Raw genomic sequence first — 19,502 nt, 5'->3', positions numbered from 1 at the left:
AAGAAAATATAAATCCTTTAGTTCCTCAAAATAGATGATTTATTTCAAAATAAAAGACTTTCACTTCGTTTCTAATTTCAAGTGTAGAATAATCCTAAAATAATATTTGACAAAATATAGATCAGACTCAGTGATGGGAATATATATATATATATTCTGCTGCTGTGCTTAGGTGTTTCTGACTCTGTGGCCACATGGACTGTAGCCCACCAGGCTTCTCTGTCCATGGGGATTCTCCAGGCACAAATATCAGAGTGGGTTGCCATGTTCTCCTCCAGGGGATCTTCCCAAGCCAGGGACTGAACCCAGGTCTCCCACATTGCAGGCAGACTCTTTACCAACTGAGCCATCAGGGAAGCCCAAGTATACTGGAGTGGGTAGCCTATCTCTTCTCCAGGGGATTTTCCTGACCCAGGAATCAACCAGAGGTCTCCTGCATTGCAGATGGATTCTTTACCAGGTGAGCTACCAGGGTAGTCTAATGTGTATACATCCATACCTATAGGATTTTCATGATTTTCTAGTGCAAAGTATACATTTTGTTTGAAATACATTTTTAAGATTGCTGCATTTTCTTATGAAAATGTGCATAGTTTTGGATATAAAATGTAACTATTGATAGTATAGATTTGTATTCTATATAATGAGTTAAACTATATTTAATACTATAGATTTATTTTAGGTAATAGGATATTTTCTAATGTTTCTCTCTCAAATAATGTAATATTTTTTAGAATTAATAGGAAAGATTATGAATTTTAAAGAATCATATTATTAATATGTCATAAAAATGTTGTTAACTGTTCTCCACACAAAGATAGGCCATATTAATATTTGGCTATATTATGTGTGTGTCTCCTTCAGAATTTTTCACAGTTTATTGTGATCCACACAGTCAAAGGCTATGGCATAGTCAAGAAAGCAGAAATAGAAGTTTTTCTGGAACTCTCTTGCTTTTTCGATGATCCAGCAGATGTTGGCAATTTGATTTCTGGTTCCTCTGCCTTTTCTAAAACCAGCTTGAACATCTGGAAGTTCATGGTGCACGTATTGCTGAAGCCTGGCTTGGGGAATTTTGAGCATTACTTTACTAGCAACAAAGATCTGTCTAGTCAAAGCTATAGTTTTTCCAGCAGTCATGTATGGATGTGAGAGTTGGACTCTAAAGAAAGCTGAGGGCCGAAGAATTGATGCATTTGAACTGTGGTGTTGGAGAAGACTCTTGAATGTCCCTTGGACTACAAGGAGATCCAACCAGTCCATCCCAAAGGAGATCAGTCCTGGGTGTTCATTGGAAGGACTGATGTTGAAGCTAAAACTCCAACACTTTGGCCACCTGATGAGAAGAGCTGACGCATTTGAAAAGACCCTGATGCTTGGAAAGGTTGAGGGGAGGAGGAGAAGGGGACAACAGAGGATGAGATGGCTGGATGGCATCACTGACTCAATGGACATGGGTTTGGGTGGACTCCGGGAGTTGGTGATGGACAGGGAGGCCTGGTTTGCTGCAGTACATGGGGTCTCAAAGAGTCAGACACGACTGAGGGACTGAACTGAACTGAATATGTATGTGTCTTATTTTTGTACTTGCAAGATACTTTGCAAATATTATTTTCATATTTTGCTTCATATTTACATGTCAAAAAAGAATGGTGTTTCAGAATTGTAAATAATAACCTTAAGGAGGCAAAAGTTATCAAAGTAACTGAATGAATATGTAGTAAATAATGTAAATTAACCAAATCTTACTTATTTTCCCAATTGAATTATCTCCTCAAGTGGATCAGTTGTTTGGAGTTACATTTTCATAAAGATCATCCATTCATCTTCCCAGATAGTTGCGAATATCTGGTAATAACTGATATTTTTCAATATCCCCATCTCTGTGTTTGCTTATAGTGTTTAATAGCCTTCCATAGAGACCTCAGTTCTGCCTTCATGTGTAAATTAAGCATAAACCATAATCCATGACCTTCAGCCACGAACTACAGAGTTTAATACCAGATATTTTGGGTGAGGAATTTTTAAAAAAGATGCTTACAATATATGCCATTCTTATCTCTCTTGTTAATAAGTACAAGTACTAGGAAATAAAGAGGCCAGAATATATTGCTTCATTTCACAGAGACATCATTCATACAAATCTCTCTCTCTCGGAATGAGGCTTAAAATAAGACATTATTCTGCCTGCCTCATTCAGTCTGGATTCATGAACAGTTCAGGTTGTGGGGTGGTGGTTGCTTTTCGCTAGTAAATCAAACTGTATGAGAAAACTCATATACTGATTTTAATTCCTATTGCGTGGGGATTTCTTATGTTATGTCGGTTCAGTTCAGTTCAGTCGCTCAGTCCTGTCCGACTCTTCGTGACCCCATGAATCGCAGCACGCCAGGCCTCCCTGTCCATCACCAACTCCTGGACTTCACTTAGACTCATGTCCATCGAGTCAGTCATGCCATCCAGCCATCTCATCCTCTGTCGTCCCCTTCTCCTCTTGCCCCCAATCCCTCCCAGCATTGGAGTCTTTTCCAAAGAGTCAACTCTTTGCATGAGATGGCCAAAGTACTGGAGTTTCAGCTTTAGCATCATTCCTTCCAAAGAAATCCCAGGGCTGATCTCCTTCAGAATGGACTGGTTGGATCTCCTTGCAGTCCAAGGGACTCTCAGGAGTCTTCTCCAACACCACAGTTCAAAAGCATCAATTCTTCGGTGCTCAGCCTTCTTCATGGTCCAACTCTCACATCCATACATGACTACAGGAAAAACCATAGCCTTGACTAGACGGACCTTTGTTGGCAAAGTAATGTCTCTGCTTTTGAATATGCTATCTAGGTTGTTCATAACTTTTCTTCCAAGGAGTAAGCGTCTTTTAATTTCATGGCTGCAGTCACCATCTGCAGTGATTTTGGAGCCCCCCAAAATAAAGTCTGATACTGTTTCCACTATTTCCCCATCTATTTCCCATGAAGTGATGGGTGCAGATGCTGTGATCTTCGTTTTCTGCATGTCGAGCTTTAAGCCAACTTTTTCACTCTCCACTTTCACTTTCATCAAGAGGCTTTTTAGTTCCTCTTCACTTTCTGCCATAAGGGTGGTGTCATCTGCATTTCTGAGGTTACTGATATTATCCTGGCAATCTTGATTCCAGCTTGTGTTTCTTCCAGTCCAGCATTTCTCATGATGTACTCTGCATAGAAATTAAATAAGCACGGTGACAATATACAGCCTTGATGTACTCCTTTTCCTATTTGGAACCAGTCTGTTTTTCCATGTCCAGTTCTAACTGTTGCTTCCTGACCTGCATACAGATTTCTCAAGAGGCAGGTCAGGGGTTCTGGTGATCCCATCTCTTTCAGAATTTTATACAGTTTATTGTGATCCATGCAGTCAAAGGCTTTGGCATAGTCAATAAAGCAGAAATAGATGTTTTTCTGGAACTCTCTTGCTTTTTCCATGATCCAGCAGATGTTGGCAATTTGATCTCTGGTTCCTCTGCCTTTTCTAAAACCAGCTTGAACATCTGGAAGTTCACGGTTCGTGTATTGCTGAAGCCTGGCTTGGAGAATTTTGAGCATTACTTTACTAGCATGTGAGATGAGTGCAATTGTGCGGTAGTTTGAGCATTCTTTGGCATTGCTTTCTTTGGGATTGGAATGAAAACTGACCTTTTCCAGTCCTGTGGCCACTGCTGAGTTTTCCAAATTTGCTGGCATATTCAGTGCAGCACTTTCACAGCATCATCTTTCAGGAGTTGAAATAGCTCCTCTGGAGTTCCATTACCTCACTAGCTTTGATCATAGTGATGCTTTCTAAGGCCCACTTGACTTCACATTCCAGGATGTCTGGCTCTAGGTCAGTGATCACACCGTCGTGATTATCTGGGTCGTGAAGATCTTTTCTGTACAGTTCTTCTATGTATTCTTGCCACCTCTTCTTAATATCTGCTGCTTCTGTTAGGTCCATACCATTTCTGTCCTTTATCGAGCCCATCTTTGCATGAAATGTCCCCTTGGTATCTCTAATTTTCTTGAAGAGATCTCTAGTCTTTCCCATCCTGTTGTTTTCCTCTATTTCTTTGCATTGATCGCTGAGGAAGGCTTGCTTATCTCTCCTTGCTGTTCTTTGGAACTCTGCATTCAGATGCTTATATCTTTCCTTATCTCCTTTGCTTTTCACTTCTCTTCTTTTTACAGCTAAGTCATACAGTGACTCACTTAGTGGCTCAGTCACACACTTGAGAATGTAAGGAAAAACACTTCTTGAAACAGGCAATATCGAAAACAATAGCAGTAATAGTAGAATCATAAGAAGTTAAGTCAAGAACTTCTATTAGGTGTAGCCCAGTGACATCTCCATGTCATCTGACTTAGTTTGCTAAATGACTATAGCTTGCTGTTGATATCCTGGTTGTAGATCCTGAGCATCTGATCTTTATTCAAAGACTGGTTATTGAGATAAGCTTTAGAAACAAACTCAGAATGTCCTTTTTAACAACTTAATTCAACCTCTTAGCAATGTAACATAACCACAAGAAACTATCTAAGGAGTGAGTCTTAGTAAATACAGACCTTAATTAAAAAAACTGGAACTTAATATTCAGTGAAACATAATAGATGCCATAGGCCGGACATCAGTTAGGTGGATTTTTCTTTTACAGCTCCCCAGTATATGTTGAGATTTCTGTATATGTCGGGAGACAGTCTTTTTATTTACCTGATAAGGCTGTTCAGAACCCAAGTGTCTCCAGTTTCTGGAGGGATGAGGCAGAGAGAAAAAAGGTATAATTTTACCCATAGGAGTAAATCACTAGATTGTTTTAAACGATCAGTAACTCGAGGAGAAGTGCTTCTTTATATCTGAAAACACAGAGTAAAAGTCAACAATATGTCAGACAAAAAGTCGTGAAAATTGTGGTCATATTTAGTGGTCTACTCCATCCCATGCAATTGATCCCTTTGTTCTGCTGTCCTTGCCCAATGACCAAGGACATCAGTGAAAGCAATAGTCTCGAAGAGACTCATGAAGTTTTTGTGAACGTCTGTATGACCTGTCCAGCAAAGTGGGTGCCCTGATCACTGGAGATTGTGGAAAGCACCTTTTAACCATTTTTTTCTATTCTGAGATATTAATCCTGAAGCCAGGAAAGGCATTATCAAATAAAAATGAGGTTTGTCAGGGAGCCAGGAAAAGCCAAGTGGCCATCTTGGACCTCTCATAGCCCCAACTCTTTGGTTTATGGCCATTTATAATCCATTTTAAATTCCCTGAAGACATGTTAACTTTTGTAGAAGCAGAATGAGCTTTGTTCATATGTGCTGTAGTCTGTTCTCAAAAGCCACATTCCAAGAAAACTTTGTTCTTTTAATCAGTGAGAGAAAACCAAATTCCAGTTTGGTAACAGCTTATATTCACTGTGAAACAATAGTTATTCACTTAGTCATAGTAACAATAAGACTTCAAAGGCAGTTTAATGTCTTAACAAACTTGTAGCATGCACAAAACTCTTCTTTCACTTGCAACACACCTGGTTACACTTTCTGTATTCATCACTTCATTTGTCCATTTAGAGGACAGCCACCTGTACGTTTAGACTTACTTTGCTTTCCCTTAATAGAATGGAATTCCATTCCTTATTACTTTTTATTAAAAACACACATCTTACTTTTCTTCAGAAACCATGACTTGTACTTTACATCATCATTCTGTAGATTGGTAAGGATAAATCACCCAAAGTTATATCATTTATAAAAGTATCTTCACAATGCCTCTGTTAATTAGATCAATAAACAAACATCAATATCATGTATCAGTTAAGTAATGATTATTTCCCAGATCACACAAGCCTCAAATTCATTTACTTTAATTTTCTTGAATTTAGAATTGTTTGATTTGTAAGCACTGACTTCTCTTTAGGCCAGTTAATTAGAGCTCATTGAACCACTTAGCCTTTAGCAATTTTTTCCAAGGATGGAGACATACACCGAGACACACACATATCTGGACAGACAGAAACCTCACAGTTTTCCACCTGAAATTTAAAATGTCTCTTTGTCCCTTTTAATTTCTTGGCTTGAGTTCCAGCTCATGGCTGGAGTCCCAGATAGAGTGGGCTGTGTATCTCAAGGACATGATAAGAGTTAACTCAGGTTTTTCCCCAGGCATGTTTCTGTTTCTCAGGCAGGATCAGAGCTCCCCAAAAGAGTATTTTCACAAGTCAAACTTTTAGGAATTACATGTGCAAAAAGAACCAGTTTTGCAATTTCAAAAAGATTCCATTTTACCTAGTTTTCTCCGGAGTCTAAAGAATACACATGGCCATTCAGGGTTCAAAATGTCATTTCTCCTTCATGTAGTCATAGCTTCATAGCTAAACTTTAAACCAGAGAGTGCTCAGATGGGCTCTGATGACAGGGGTAGACTGATCGATAAGATGTCCCAGCAGGGATTCTCTCTCTGGGCAGGTGAGGTCTTCTCTTAAAGCAAAGAAACCCCATATATAGGGGATTTTTAGGCCTTGAGGATCAAAATTATCCCAGTTTTTCAAGATATTATTCAAGGGGGGTGGTTCTGGACTGTTAGGCCCCATCTGTAAGAGAGAAAAAAGCAGTGCCCAGTGCCATGGCTTTTTTCTACCAGAGGTGTCTGCCCCTGCTCTAGACGGGGTTGGAGACTGATTTTCCACCTAAGCTTCCTTCCCTGGCCAGAGCTAACCTGTCTCTTACAGGTGAAGGTGTCCTACTCCCAACCCCCCTCGTTCTATCACCCAGGCATGGTGGAGATGCACCAGGGTTAGACCTGATGGCATCCCAGATTGATGTCCAGGTCCTCACCATTAAAACCTTGGTTTGATTTCCCTTTTATTCCGGCACCACCTGGGGTGGAACAGAGTAGTTTTCCGGATGCTTGCCGAGCCAAGACCACTAGGGGAAGCACCCAACTTCTGTGTACCTGTGCACATTCCTCATAACAGTATAAGTGGCAAGTCATAAAGGGATGAACAGAAAACCCAAGACATCCTCCTGAGAGTGGCCACACGAGTCTATTTAATAACAAAGGAGGCGATGGAGGGCCCGCCTGCGAGGAAAAGCTAATCCTTCATATTCATGGAGTGCCAGCATCATCCTTTTTATTCCTGTCCAGCAGACTGTACAAAAAGAATACCTAAGGAGTTGAGACAAGAGCCACTGGAGGGCTTCGTCTGCTCTGCTAAGAGCTAGCGTTACTAAGGGAAGAAGCCCAATGCACTTTCAATCTGCCCAAATCTGGGGTGTCCCAATCTGTGTCCTCAGGAATCTCATGCTCACCAGCAATGCCTCAATCCATATAGTCCAGAGGCATAGCCATGACAAGAACTTGCCTGTGTGTCTGTGGGATCAGGATGGTGATTTCCAGTCTGAGAGATGTCCCTGGAGCTAGAGCTCCAGCTAGCTCCCTAAAGTGCTCCTGTCTGCAGTGTCCTGTAAAACTTGGAGTGGGGGCCTTGCTAGAAAAGCACAATAACAGCATGGATTGCAAGTCCCTTGAAAGTCTACAATCCGGCACACAAGGTTAATAACTTTAATTCCCCAAGCAGATATGAAATGGTCAGAGGGACCAGGAAAAGCTGACTGGGGAAAAGAAATTCAGTCCACATGCTTCTGATTTAGTAAAGTAGCTGCTGCTGCTGCTGCTGCTAAGTTGCTTCAGTCGTGTCTGACTCTGTTGAGTCAGACCCCAGAGTTGGCAGCCCACCAGGCTCCCCCGCCCCTGGGGTTCTCCAAGCAAGAGTACTGTAGTGGATTGCCCTTTTCTTCTCCAATGCAGGAAAGTGAAAAGGGAAAGTGAAGTCACTCAGTCGTGTCCAACTCTTAGCGACCCCATGCACTGCAGCCTACCAGGCTCCTCCACCCATGAGATTTTCCAGGCAAGAGTACTGGAGTGGGGTGCCATTGCCTTCTCCGTAGTAAAGTAGAGACCACAGTAAAAGAGCAAAAGAATCTCAACTCTGAGTGTTCTTACCTTGTCTTGAAGATCTTGGACAAGCCCCCAGGATGATAACCTAGCAGTCAACGGTGACCGATGCCACTGGATTCATGGTGTCTAAGAAGAAGATATTACTCTGGGGCCAAAGACAGTCTCAGTCACTCAGAGCTTTGTGTATATTTTATTTAAAGTGAAGGTGACAGAAAAAGCTTCTGACACAGACATCAGAAGGGGCTCACTAATTTAAGTGGGGCCATATATACTTCTCAACTAGCCTCTGAGAATAGACAAAAAACATCTCAAGGATGTGAGCATTTTGCCCACACCCTTTCCTATAACATACATCCAAAGCTCAAAGAGAGGAATGTCCTTGAACCTGAGATACTGCTCCCTACAATGCCTACTTGTCTTAGGCAAAAGAATGTGAAAAAGAAAGCAAGCTTGCCTCCTCCTTAAAGGGGCTTTAGGCTTGGACTCTTTATCAACCTGCTGGGACAGGTAAGTATACAGTTAAACTCAGAAAACTCTAATGTTGTAATGGTGGTGAGTAAAGCATTTGTATAACATACCACTGATAACTCATATATCACTTAGAAATTCAGTATGAAGGTCAAAAGATAAAATATCAAAATAATGATAACTACAAAATGAAATAATGGAACCATGTTTGAAGAATTAGATGACAGTATGATACGAAGTCAACAAACAGAGAGACTCAATGAAGAGCTACAAATTATTTTTTTTAAAGGAAACTAACATAAATTCTGGATTTGAAAACTAAAATAATTGAAATGAAAAATTGATAGGTTCAACAGCACATTTGAGATGCTAGCAGAAATAATCCATAAACTTGAAGATGAATTCATACAAATCAATGTAAAAATAAAGAGAAAAAAATGTTGAGGGAAAATGATCTAAGGCATCCATTCATTACACCATCAAGTATGGAAGGAGAGAGACTCTCAGAAAGCAGGGAGAGAAAGGGGAGAGAGTAAAATCACTTGTAGACGGAATGGCTGACCGGCAGGTCAGAGCGAAACGGAGATGCAGCGCAGGGCTCTTAGGGCGCCGGGTGGCAGCAGCCTCTGTCTAAGGCGATAGCGCCCTGAACGCGCCCTATCTCATCTGATCTCGGAAGCTAAGCAGGGTCGGGCCTGGTTAGTACTTGGGTGGGAGACCGCCTGGGCATACCGGGTGCTGTAGGCTCTTTGCCTTCCCTCTCCTTTAGACCCCGCCCCACGTCCCAACTCTTGGGCTCCCGCAGCCCCAGCCCCTCCTGGGGCTGGGTGGCCAGGGCACTGACTCCCGCTGCAGACCTGGGTTGCCTCTGCGCGGCCCGCGAGCCCCTCCGCATTTGGCTTCCAGGAAACCAGACGACCGTCCCGGGTCTCCGTCTGGGGCTCCTTGGCGTGCCTCAGGCAATCCCAGGGGGCTGCACCAGCTCCAGCCCCAGCCCCAGCCCCACCCCCACCCCACCCCACCCCCATCCTCGCGGGCGAACGCCCGAGCTCGCACGCACCCGCGCGCACACGCAGATATATGTGCACAGACGGTGCATGTATCTTGTTCAGTTATAATTTTGGTGGATATATGCCTGGGAGTGGGACTGCTGAATATGGTACTTCTAGTTTTAGTTCCTTTAGGAACCTCCATACTCTTTTCCATAGTGGCTCTACCAACTCACATTCCTACTAACGGTGGAGGCGAGTTCCCTTTTCTCCACATCCTCTCCAGCATTTGTTATCTACAGACTTTTCCATGAGGACCATTCTGACTAATGTGAAGTGGAACCTCGTTGTAGTTTGGAGTTGAGTCTGTCCAATCATGAGTGATGTGGAGCAAGATGACCTTTTTAAAATGCAGATGCAATTCTATCACCTCCCTGCTCCAACTGCTCTTGTATTTTCCCATCATAGTGAAGATATGACCAAATCCCTTCATTGCTTGGTCCCCACTTTCTTCTCTGATTTCTTTTCACTGGAATGCCCTCTGCACTCTTTTGGTTCCATCCCATAGGGCATTTTTCATTTCTTGAATGTACTAAGGTTCCCTTGTCACGTGGCCTTCCAAGATGCTATTTTACCTGCCTGAAATTCTTCCTGCATCTCAACCCTGGTTGACATTGGTTCAACCTATGGATCTCAACTCAATTATTAGTCTGAAAAGCCTTCTCTGACACCCAGTTTTTGGTGAGGGAAGAGGCCCCTATAGAAGTTCTCAAAGTATCTGCCTGTTATTTATCATTAGTCAGTGAAAGAAGGAACTGTGTTTCTTCTTCTCTCAGCATTCTATTTCCAGAAACATATTGCATGCCTACTAGCTCATAGTAGGTGCTCAATATTTATTCAGTGTGTGAAAGACAGAAAAGTTCTGGGAAGCCTCAACTTTTCACTTGGCTCAGCACTTTTGATCTCTTTGTATCTTTGTCAATTCAGTTCTTTTCTTTCTTCTGTTGATGTGCACACTATATTCAAGGCACGATCTAAGGCATGAAGACATATCAATAAATATAGGTTCTTGCTTTCCAGGAACTCATACATCAGATTTCTATAATTCAGGGTTTTTTTTTATTTAATGCTCTAGAACAATGTGAACTTTTAGTATTATCCATTTTCATTTCAAAGAAAGATCATTTTACTTACATAGCAAAGGTGGAGACCTTCCAACTTTCAGTACAATACTTATACCTTTACCATTTCAGGCAAGTCTTGTGGTTCCTTCTGGAGGTGTGCGGCTCTTCCAGAAATGTGAAGATCTTCCATAGTCCTCAGACTTTGGTGTGATTTGGAATCATCAAGAAAGTTTCCAGGTATAGGTTCCAGACCACCACCTCAAAGAGTCAGTAGCGAATGGAGTGGATTCCAGCAATATGCATTGTTAACCAACATCACTGGTGATTCTGTTGCTACAGACTCAATGCAGTGGGCAGGGCCTGGACTGCCCACTGGGTCTGATGTGGAATGGAAAGAAGGGCTTACCCCCTCCACTGTTTCTAGCCCTGTGACTAGAAACGGTCCCCAAACAAAAATCAGACAAACAAGATTATCCCAGATCGTAGTCCATGAGATGAAGGAACTAAGCAGCTGGTTGAGATGGAGCCAAGGGGAAAGGTTGCTCTTTTTTTCTCCACCTCTACTCCTTTCTTCCTTGATGCCTTAGTGATTCATTGTGGAGATTTGAAATAAAGTTCACAAGAGTCATATTTGTTGAATAAAGATTTTGCATTGAACCAACTCTAAAAAATGAAGAAAGTTTCACCTGCCACATGTTTCTTTTAAAAAGTCAATTGCTTTTCAACTCTGGGGTTTCTCCATTGCCTTGTTCAAGTAGCCTTAATCATAAAAATAAAATAAAAATAAATAAAGATTCAAATATACCAACAAAGGAAAGCTTCCGTTTCTTAAATCATCTTTCCATTTAGTAGAACACTAGCTTTTTTCTTTGTATTTTGACTAGGCAATTAGTTGTATTGTGGCTCAGATGGGAAGGCATCCACCTGCAGGAGACTCAGGTTTGATCCCTGGGTCGGGAAGATCCCCTGGAGAAAGAAATGGCAAACCACTCCAGTATTCTTGACTGGGAAATGCCACGGACAGAGGAGCCTGACTGGCCACAGTCCATGGGTAGCATAAAAGTTGGGCACAACTGAGCAACTAAGAACAGAAGTATTTCCAAGGACCACATTCAAGAGATTTGGAACTCTTGCTTGACTTCCTCATGTTGACCATGTTGACTAGGCAGCAGATAGCAGCTCATTCTTCTGTACAATCAACAAAGAATGTGTCATTCTGTTCTATACTTTTCTGTACTGCAGGAAGAGACTGTACAGAGCAGATGTCTGGACTTGTACAGGACTTTTGCTCCTTTAGAGGATTACAGTTGCACCATCAATGCTTGCCAGGGGTGGCAGGAAGGCAGCCCTGAAAGTTTGAGTCCAGACATGTCCAGTGTTTTAGGATATATCAGATGAGTAAGAATGCATTTACCCTTCACTATGTCTCCATAGAAAGTTGCTTTGGGTTTGGAGGTACACACACACACACACACACACACACACCCTGCCGCCGAGACAGGTCAAGAGCTAGAAACCACAGGTAAGGGAGACGGAGAAAGAGGGAGAGAGAGACAGCAAGAGGACACTCAAGCTTCCCAACCCCCGGCCTCCACACCCTCCCCCCTCCACTCTGGGTATTCACTCGGCCCCAAGTCGACCCGACCTCACCCTCACCCACCGACACACTCACACACACTCTCACACACTCACCCTCTGGCCTGGGGATGGGGGCTGGGTCTCGCCTTAGGTAGCCAGGCCAAAGGGGACCTTTGAGACCTTGGCTTCAAGGAAGTCTTGGGGTCCCCACGGGTGACCGCCAGCCCCAGGGCACCGCGTCCAGCCGGGCCCGGCCCAAAGCCGACGCCCCCTCCCTTGGGGAAGCTGCTTCTTCCACGTGGCCTTCCTCTGAGGTGCGTCACGGGCTGTGCCAGTGTGTCTGTCTCAGATCCGATGCCATCCTCTCTCCCCTGTCTCCTGTTTGCTGTCTCTTTGTCGCTCGCTCTGTGTCTCCCTCTGTCTCTGGCTCCGTGTGTGTGTGTGTGTGCGCGCACGCGCACGCGTCTGTCTGTCTGTCTATCTGTATCTCCCTCTCACAGTCCTGGAGTCTATCTCTGAACTTTCATCTCTTTCTGCCTCTGTCTCTCCTGACACCCGGCGGCCCGTCCGTTCCTCTGGCCCCGGCCTCTCACAGGTGCTATGGCTCTGGCTGATGAGGTTGCGACGGCGGGCTGTCAACTGTCTGTGTGTCTGTCCGTGTGCCTGCCTGTCGCTCGTCTGCTCTCGCAGGAAGGTTGTGTGCTTGTCCAGCGGCGTGGGGGAAAGGTGGGGGCCTCAGTAGGGCGAAGGGGCGGGGCTGAGGCACTTGGGTGGACCGCGCCTCCGTGGCTCCCGGTGGGTTTGGGCATCGGGCAGGTGTTGGGCAGGATGGGCGCTCAGGGCCCTGGCTGGGTTGCGCCTAGGCCCACAGGAGGCTCAGAGGCCCGAGGGCCGCGGGGGTCGGGCGGCAGCAGGGCCGAAAGCCAGAAACCTCTGGGCCGCGTGGCCCTGGGCAGCGAACGGGATCGAGGGAGGCCCGGCTCGCCGAGCGCGGCCGGGCCTGGAGAGGCCCGGGGTGGAGGGCGCCAAGACCTCCGTGCCCCTCAGCCCACCCCCCAGGCCCCGTGCGCACGCACGCCTGGCATGCCGCTGGGGGTCCCGGAAGCCCTCCGGGCTGCCGAACCTGGCCAGGCGTTTGCTGGCAGCGGGGTGGCAGTGTTCGGGGGCGTGGCGGCATTGGCCGGCGGAGTCTGGTCGCGGGTCGTTCGGCTCAAGTATAGCGCGCGCCCCCACGGTGAGGTGCGGCCTGCTGGCCCGACCGGCAGGTCAGAGCGAAAGGGAGGCACAGTGCAGGGCTCTTAGGGCGCCCGGCGGCAGCCGCCTCCTTCTAAGGCCATACCACCCTGAACGCGCCTGATCTCATCTGATCTCGAGGGCTCACATTTGATGGTGGTCTTGTCATCTCCTACCTCTTTCTCGTAAAGCTGGCAGCTGAGGGAATGAGGTAAGTGTAAAATTGAATAACAATAGACTGTGTGGAATCTGTGAATGTGGAGCTCTGTGAATCCGTAGGTCTAAGGAGAGACTGGCAGCTGCCGACGTGGAGTATCTGTCCCCATGACCACGTTTACGTCATCAAATGTGCCATTGACCTCCCTCCCCCCACCCCGGGTGGCAGGGACCCCCACGTGGCAGCCCCCAGGCTCGCTCTCTCTGGCTCATCCACCCTCTAGAAGTTTCCCCAGACCCTCAGTAGGAGTGGGCACTGCTGCGGGTGTGCGTTGTGTGTCCTCGTGCCCCATGTGACGTTGCACGACTAACCGCACTCTGTGTTTGCACCCTTCCTCCCGCGCTCATGGGACCAGGCAGCGTGGCGGGAATGCAGGGGCTGGATTCTGCTACAGTCAGGACTTGCTCCTGATGTGCTTCCGGGTGAGTACAGGCCGGCCTGGTCCTGCGGGGGCATGGAGCCCACGCCCCAGGGAGTGGAGGGTCAGTGGGTCTCTGGAGGTTAGCCTGGGAGAACCCTCACACCAGAGAACGTGACCTTGGCGCCCCACTGCCGCCGGAGTGGTCAGAGCATGGCCAAGGCCCCTCGCATAGGGACGCATGGGTATCCCTCCCACAGCGCCAGTGCTGCCGGCCATGCCCTGCGTGCACGTTCTCGGAGGGAACAGGGCCCAGAGCGTCAGGGTTCACGAGGCTGCCCTGCCCTGGGCCTCTCCGTACGGAGGCCAGTGTTTCACACGGAGGTGCACCGGCATCTGGGGCTCGGCTGCTGCTAAGGGGCCACCCTCCCTTGCAGGCGCTGCTCTGGGTGGTCCTCTGGTGGGTCCGGCCCTGGGGCCCAGCCCTGCTCGAGCAACTCTGAGGGCAGGAGGCTGTCTGCTCTGTCCTGTTCACATCTCAGCTAGAAAGCTGGATTGGGCTTTTGAGGTTTTTTTACCAGCAGCTTTTAGCTATATGTCAGAATAAAGTCAGCCACAGAGTTCTCTCCTTGATCTGCTTGGCCCTCCATGTTTCTCTGAATTCTCAAAGCAGCTGAAGCCCCAAATGGGGTGGGGGCGTGGGGGTGTCAGGAGGGGCAGGGGCTGGGGCACCAGCTGCCAACCCAGGACTGACTTTTCTGTGTGTGTTTCCAGTTTACCTGCACGAATTCTCCAGATGTTTATACAGCATCCAGTATACAACAAAGACTACATTTTGAACTCGATGGAATCTTTACTCTGTTAATACTTGTTACATGGACCCGAAGATATTACAGGGTTTTTAATTAGTGAAAAATTCATGAATACCATAGAGAAAATATTTTAGAATTTAATGTTTCTGATATTTATGTAAACTTATGACTTCATTTATATAATTCCTTCCTTTTTCTTGTATATTCAGGCTATGAATATCCTTTCAGATCAATTTCATGTTCTGATACCTGATTTCAGTCTTTCAAATGAATGTACTGTAGTGCTTGTCTGTATAAATCCTATGAACAAACACAGGGCTTTTGTAAATGATGCATTTATTGTCATTATTCTTGTTTAATTTTTCAATGTTAAGCCATGAGAGAAGGGGTTTTCCTGCGATTGTAAAATCATCATGACACGGTGTGCTTTATTATCCTTCCAGAATGTAACCAAGCTCTCCAACAATCACTCTGAAATAAGAAAACTTAATTTCAACCAATTGTTGTTGGATGTTAACGACTGGCCTAAACTGTACTTTTTCTAGCAAGAAATGCTTTTTGTCCACAGCGTGAAGTGATTTAAAAGTACTGGGTGTTAAATGTGAGCTTCTAATGAAATTTGGGCTGAAAGGATGCCTAGAAGAAGACTGAAAATCTCTCCTGTAACCCTGTCTCTGTGGACCTGGATCCCTCTTCTCTGGTGAGACTCTTTGGGGACCAATCTCGATGCCCTGCACCCACTACAGAGCCATCGAGCTGGACAGTGAAGGTGCCACTTCCCAGACAGACAGGGTAGTGTAGCTCTGACAAAGGCCTTATTTTTATGGAAATCATCTTTTTACATGATTGTAAACATGTTTAAAGAATGGACCTAGGCGTACATTTTTAGATTGTGATGACATAGCCATTCTGGATTGTATAAGTAGCAAATGTAATTTTTACTTTTTCAGCGGCACATTAAAAAAGCCAGCAAGAGATGCGTTCAGGTCACAGTGTGATATTTATTATGCAGCTGGTATCTTGGTAGACAGAGACAGCATGTTTCTTTACATGTGGGTTCCGCCTTTAATTTACTTGTACAATTCATTGTTATCATTCTATTTTCCTATTAATCTTTTGTGAACTTCCCGAATATGTGACAAAGTATGTACAGTCTACTTTTGAACTATTTTTATCACAGTATTATTTATTGCTTTCTTTCAATAAAGTACTGAAGCAAAATTTCCCAGGGGCCAATAAAGAGTGCCGAGGGTAAGCTGTACTCTCACTGAGAACAGACCAGAGCTGGTAATGGGAGCCCGTGTCATCACATGGACATTCTGTTAAGAGAAATGGACGGATGCAATGGAAAGGCCAGAAGGCGGAAGCATAGGTGTCCCTAGAGGACGACCGACGGTGTGTTCATGCCCTTGGCTCCGGAGACAAGAGGCTCCATCACTTCAGCATCTGCGGGGACAGGGCCCCTCTGCTGCTGAGGCGTGGGCAGCGGGCCGAGGGTGGGAACAAAGTTCAGGTGTCGAGGCTCGCCATCGGTCACAGCGTGGGGTGTCCGAGGGCAACCTTGACGGGGACCCAAATGATGCACCCTAGTCCAGCATCAGGTCCTCCCCCAGCATCAGACCCTAGTCCAGCATCAGACCCCAGTCCAGCGTCATGGCCCTAGGCCAGCATCAGGCCCTCCCCGACGCTCAAACCTTCCCCCCACCTCCGACCCTTCCCCAGTATCAGGCCCCCCACCTCCAGTATGAGGTGTGGCAGACCTACTTGTCTGATACTCCTGAGCACACTCAGGCAGCCCCAGAGAAGCAGGACAATAGCTCTGGCAGGAGGTGCATCTTTAGGAATCACTTGCGGAGCAGCAGCAGCTGGGCTTTGTTTCAGATCAAGGAGAGACAAAGAAAAGGCACTTGTGCAGGAGGCAGTGGAGGCTGTGGGCACGTTCCCCCAGCTCTGCTTCCTCCCCGTAGGGGCTTTGCTCTCCTGCTCTCTCACAGGCCCCAGGGTGGTGTCCTTCCAGATTCACGGTCTCCTTGATATCTCAAGCCCAAGTCCTGAGTTGTGTCCCAGTCCGGTGTAGCAGAGGGCTGGGAACACCCAAGCTCAAGGGCTGAAAGGATTCCAGGGGGACAGCCGGGCCCCAGCAAGTGGCAGGTTAGGGGATGAGGGTGGCCGCCTACAGAGGGCTCCGGAGCAGCACTGGAAGGAGAGCAGTGATGCCTTAGCTCACTCGGGGATGCTGCCCGGCCTGGCACTCAGAGATGTTACTGCCAGCAGCTCTGGGGATACAGGAAGCCTGGTGAGTGACACCACGCCACCCAGACCGTGTGGTGGGCACTGCTGACCATGGCCTCGGTTTTCATTCTGGTTCCAACTGTCCCTCCAAGGGCTGACGGGCTCCTCTTCCGAACGGCACAGACATTTTCTTTCTGTGGGTGAACGCATCCCTTGTTTCTGTTGGCGCTGTTGTCACTCATTGTGTGGTTTCCTCTTTACAACCTGTGCTTGCTGCTCTTCCAGTTTAACTTAGGAGCAGCCCTCATTTTCTGCATTTCTAGTTGTCAGCATTCACTGGGGCTTTCCAGGTGGCGCTAGGGGTAAAGATCCTGCCTGCCAATGCAATAGATAATGAGAGATGTGGGTTCGATCCCTGGGTTGAGAAGATGCCCTGGAAGACAGCATGGCAACCCACTCCAGTCTTCTTGCCTGGAAAATCCCATGGACAGAGGATCTAGTGGGCTACAGTTCCTGGGGTCGCAGAGTCAGACACGACTGAAACAGGTTAGCACACACTCAGTTTTTAGTTCAGTCACTCAGTTGTGCCCGACTCTTGTCACTCCTTGGATTACAGCACTCCAGGCTTTCCTGTCCTTCACTATCTCCTGGAGTTTGCTCCAACTCATGTCCATTGAATCATCATGCCATAGAGCCATCTCATTCCTGTTTCATCCACGAGAGAGGTGGCTGGGGCTCGGCAAAGTGTCTGGTCCCACTGGGTGGGTGTGAACCTGCCCTAACCGCTCCCTAGCCAGGTGACTGTCACTTTGTCCTCTGTAAATCGGGAGGGGGCAGCACCTGCTTGGTAAGGGGCACACACAGCATCTGGTACATAATCAATGCACCATCCATCTCAGCATTGTATTTACTACTAATAGGGATAGCATTTAATAATCTGCTCCTTTTTCTCTCTTGTCACTAAACTGTGCTCCAGACCACATCTGCTTTACTTACCCCTGTAAATCCCACACCCAGCACAAACGAGACTCAACACATTTGTGGCTGAAGAGGAAGGAACATGCGCTGTCCTCAAGGAGAGGAAGCTGAGTGATATGGGGGCCTGATGATAACCCTGTCTGATGAGGGGACCCCAGGAGGACCTGTGTGGCTGTCGGGTGGGGTGGGGAGCATGAGCAGGACCCCTGATGAGCTCCTGGGGATGGGGAAGGTGGCAGGAAGGAGGGCGGGCTGTTCCTTGTGGGGTGTCCACAGATTGTACTTCACCCCTCACTGAGGAGCACTTAGGCCGTTTCCAAACACATGTCACTGTTAGGATGAAACAATCATCGCCCAGCTCCTACTCAATCAATTTCGTAGAATATGTTTCTAGCACTGGAGTACAATCATCTGCTTTATTCATTCCATGCTCCGTTCATCCACCCAGCCAGCCAGCCATCTGTTCATCCATCCACCACTCACTAATCAATCCATCCATCCACTCTTAATTCATCCATCCATCCAACCATCCACTCATTAACTCAGCCGATCATCTCAGACCCATTGAGAAGACAGACGCCTCCTCCACTCCTGCTCCCAGGAGGACCCCCAGCGTGATTGACAGGAGCCTCGTGGGGACGACAGGGGAGACACAGAAGGGAGATGCCTGCAGGCCCTCCTCCCTCTGAACGGTGAAGCACCCACCTGGTCCTAACGCCTCCTTGCTGGGGTGTTCAGGCCGGCCCTTTTCCTTCTTGCGAAACAAGCGGCTGATGGAGGACTTGATGCCCTTCTTCTTTGGGGCTTTGTGCAGCGAGCCCTGGCTGCTGGTGCTGCTGCTGGGGTTATTCCCGGGGCTGTCCTGAGAGCCTGTGGAGCTTCGGGGAGAGAAAACGACCTTTAACTGGCACCCCTGTGCAAACACACACCCCTCCATAAGAGCTACTGATAGAAACGGGCACCCAGAAACACCCGTGCCTCAACCTCGCAGCTGACAGTTGGAGTCTCCTTCACCAACCAGACTCCACAGGAGCAATGCAGGCCCCCGGTGTCAGACAACCGCACCGGGAAGCTGAGATTCTCTGCCTCGAGCTCTCCCGAGAGGAGGGCTTGACTTCAGGACAGCTGGTGCAGAGGGCGCTCTGACCCTCCCTTAGGGTCGCTGCTCAGCAGGTGACGACGCTCCAGGAGAAGACGAGCTCCCCTGCTCTGGGTAGTTCCCCCCGCCTCCCACAGGGTAACCGTCCCCGGCCGTGGCAGGAGAGCGACGGTCACCGTGCAGGGCTGCTGGTCAGGTGACCACACGTGCCCCCCATCGAGTGCTGCCTGGCTCAGGACGGGAGCTTAGCAAGTGGTGGTCTGAATGAGGACAGTGTCAGTCACAGGAGGGGACAGGGTCTCCTGAGAGGAGACCCCTGCAGAAAAGGGAGGGACCCTCAAGAGTGAACCCGAGAGGCATGGGGCCGTCACCGTCAGGAACGTGCCCTCTACCCAGAGCAGGAAGAAAGCTCCCACAGGAGTCAATCTGTAGAGATGGACATTTTCTAAAATCACTGAGGT

At 47.2% G+C, this 19,502-nt stretch overlaps 1 protein-coding gene, 1 long non-coding RNA gene and 1 pseudogene across 2 annotated transcripts; 2 read left to right on the top strand and 1 right to left on the bottom strand.

The window, feature by feature from the left end:
* The first annotated feature begins 9,049 nt into the window (after positions 1-9,049).
* Positions 9,050-9,168, top strand: LOC147345776 (5S ribosomal RNA; annotated as a pseudogene).
* Positions 9,169-12,609: 3,441 nt separating this feature from the next.
* LOC147345775 (uncharacterized) lies at positions 12,610-13,555 on the top strand. The gene has a single exon (XM_086372492.1). It carries the CDS (start codon positions 12,713-12,715, stop codon positions 13,412-13,414), a length of 702 nt encoding a protein of 233 aa, XP_086228618.1. The 5' UTR covers positions 12,610-12,712; the 3' UTR covers positions 13,415-13,555.
* A 2,158-nt stretch (positions 13,556-15,713) lies between these two features.
* LOC147345774 (uncharacterized) lies at positions 15,714-18,920 on the bottom strand. The gene is made up of 2 exons (XR_015153621.1): positions 18,648-18,920; positions 15,714-17,339 (listed from the first exon to the last, which is right to left on the bottom strand). It is a non-coding gene; the product is annotated as an uncharacterized LOC147345774 (long non-coding RNA).
* Between the last annotated feature and the right edge of the window lie 582 nt (positions 18,921-19,502).

The sequence above is a fragment of the Bos grunniens genome, chromosome 24 (genome assembly GCF_055505025.1).
Source record: "Bos grunniens cultivar Pamir isolate PY7600 chromosome 24, Bosgru_T2T1.0, whole genome shotgun sequence".
NCBI classification, from domain to species: Eukaryota; Metazoa; Chordata; class Mammalia; order Artiodactyla; family Bovidae; genus Bos; species Bos grunniens.
Note: the sequence above shows the minus strand (reverse complement) of the source record. Positions and strands in the feature narration are given on the sequence as shown.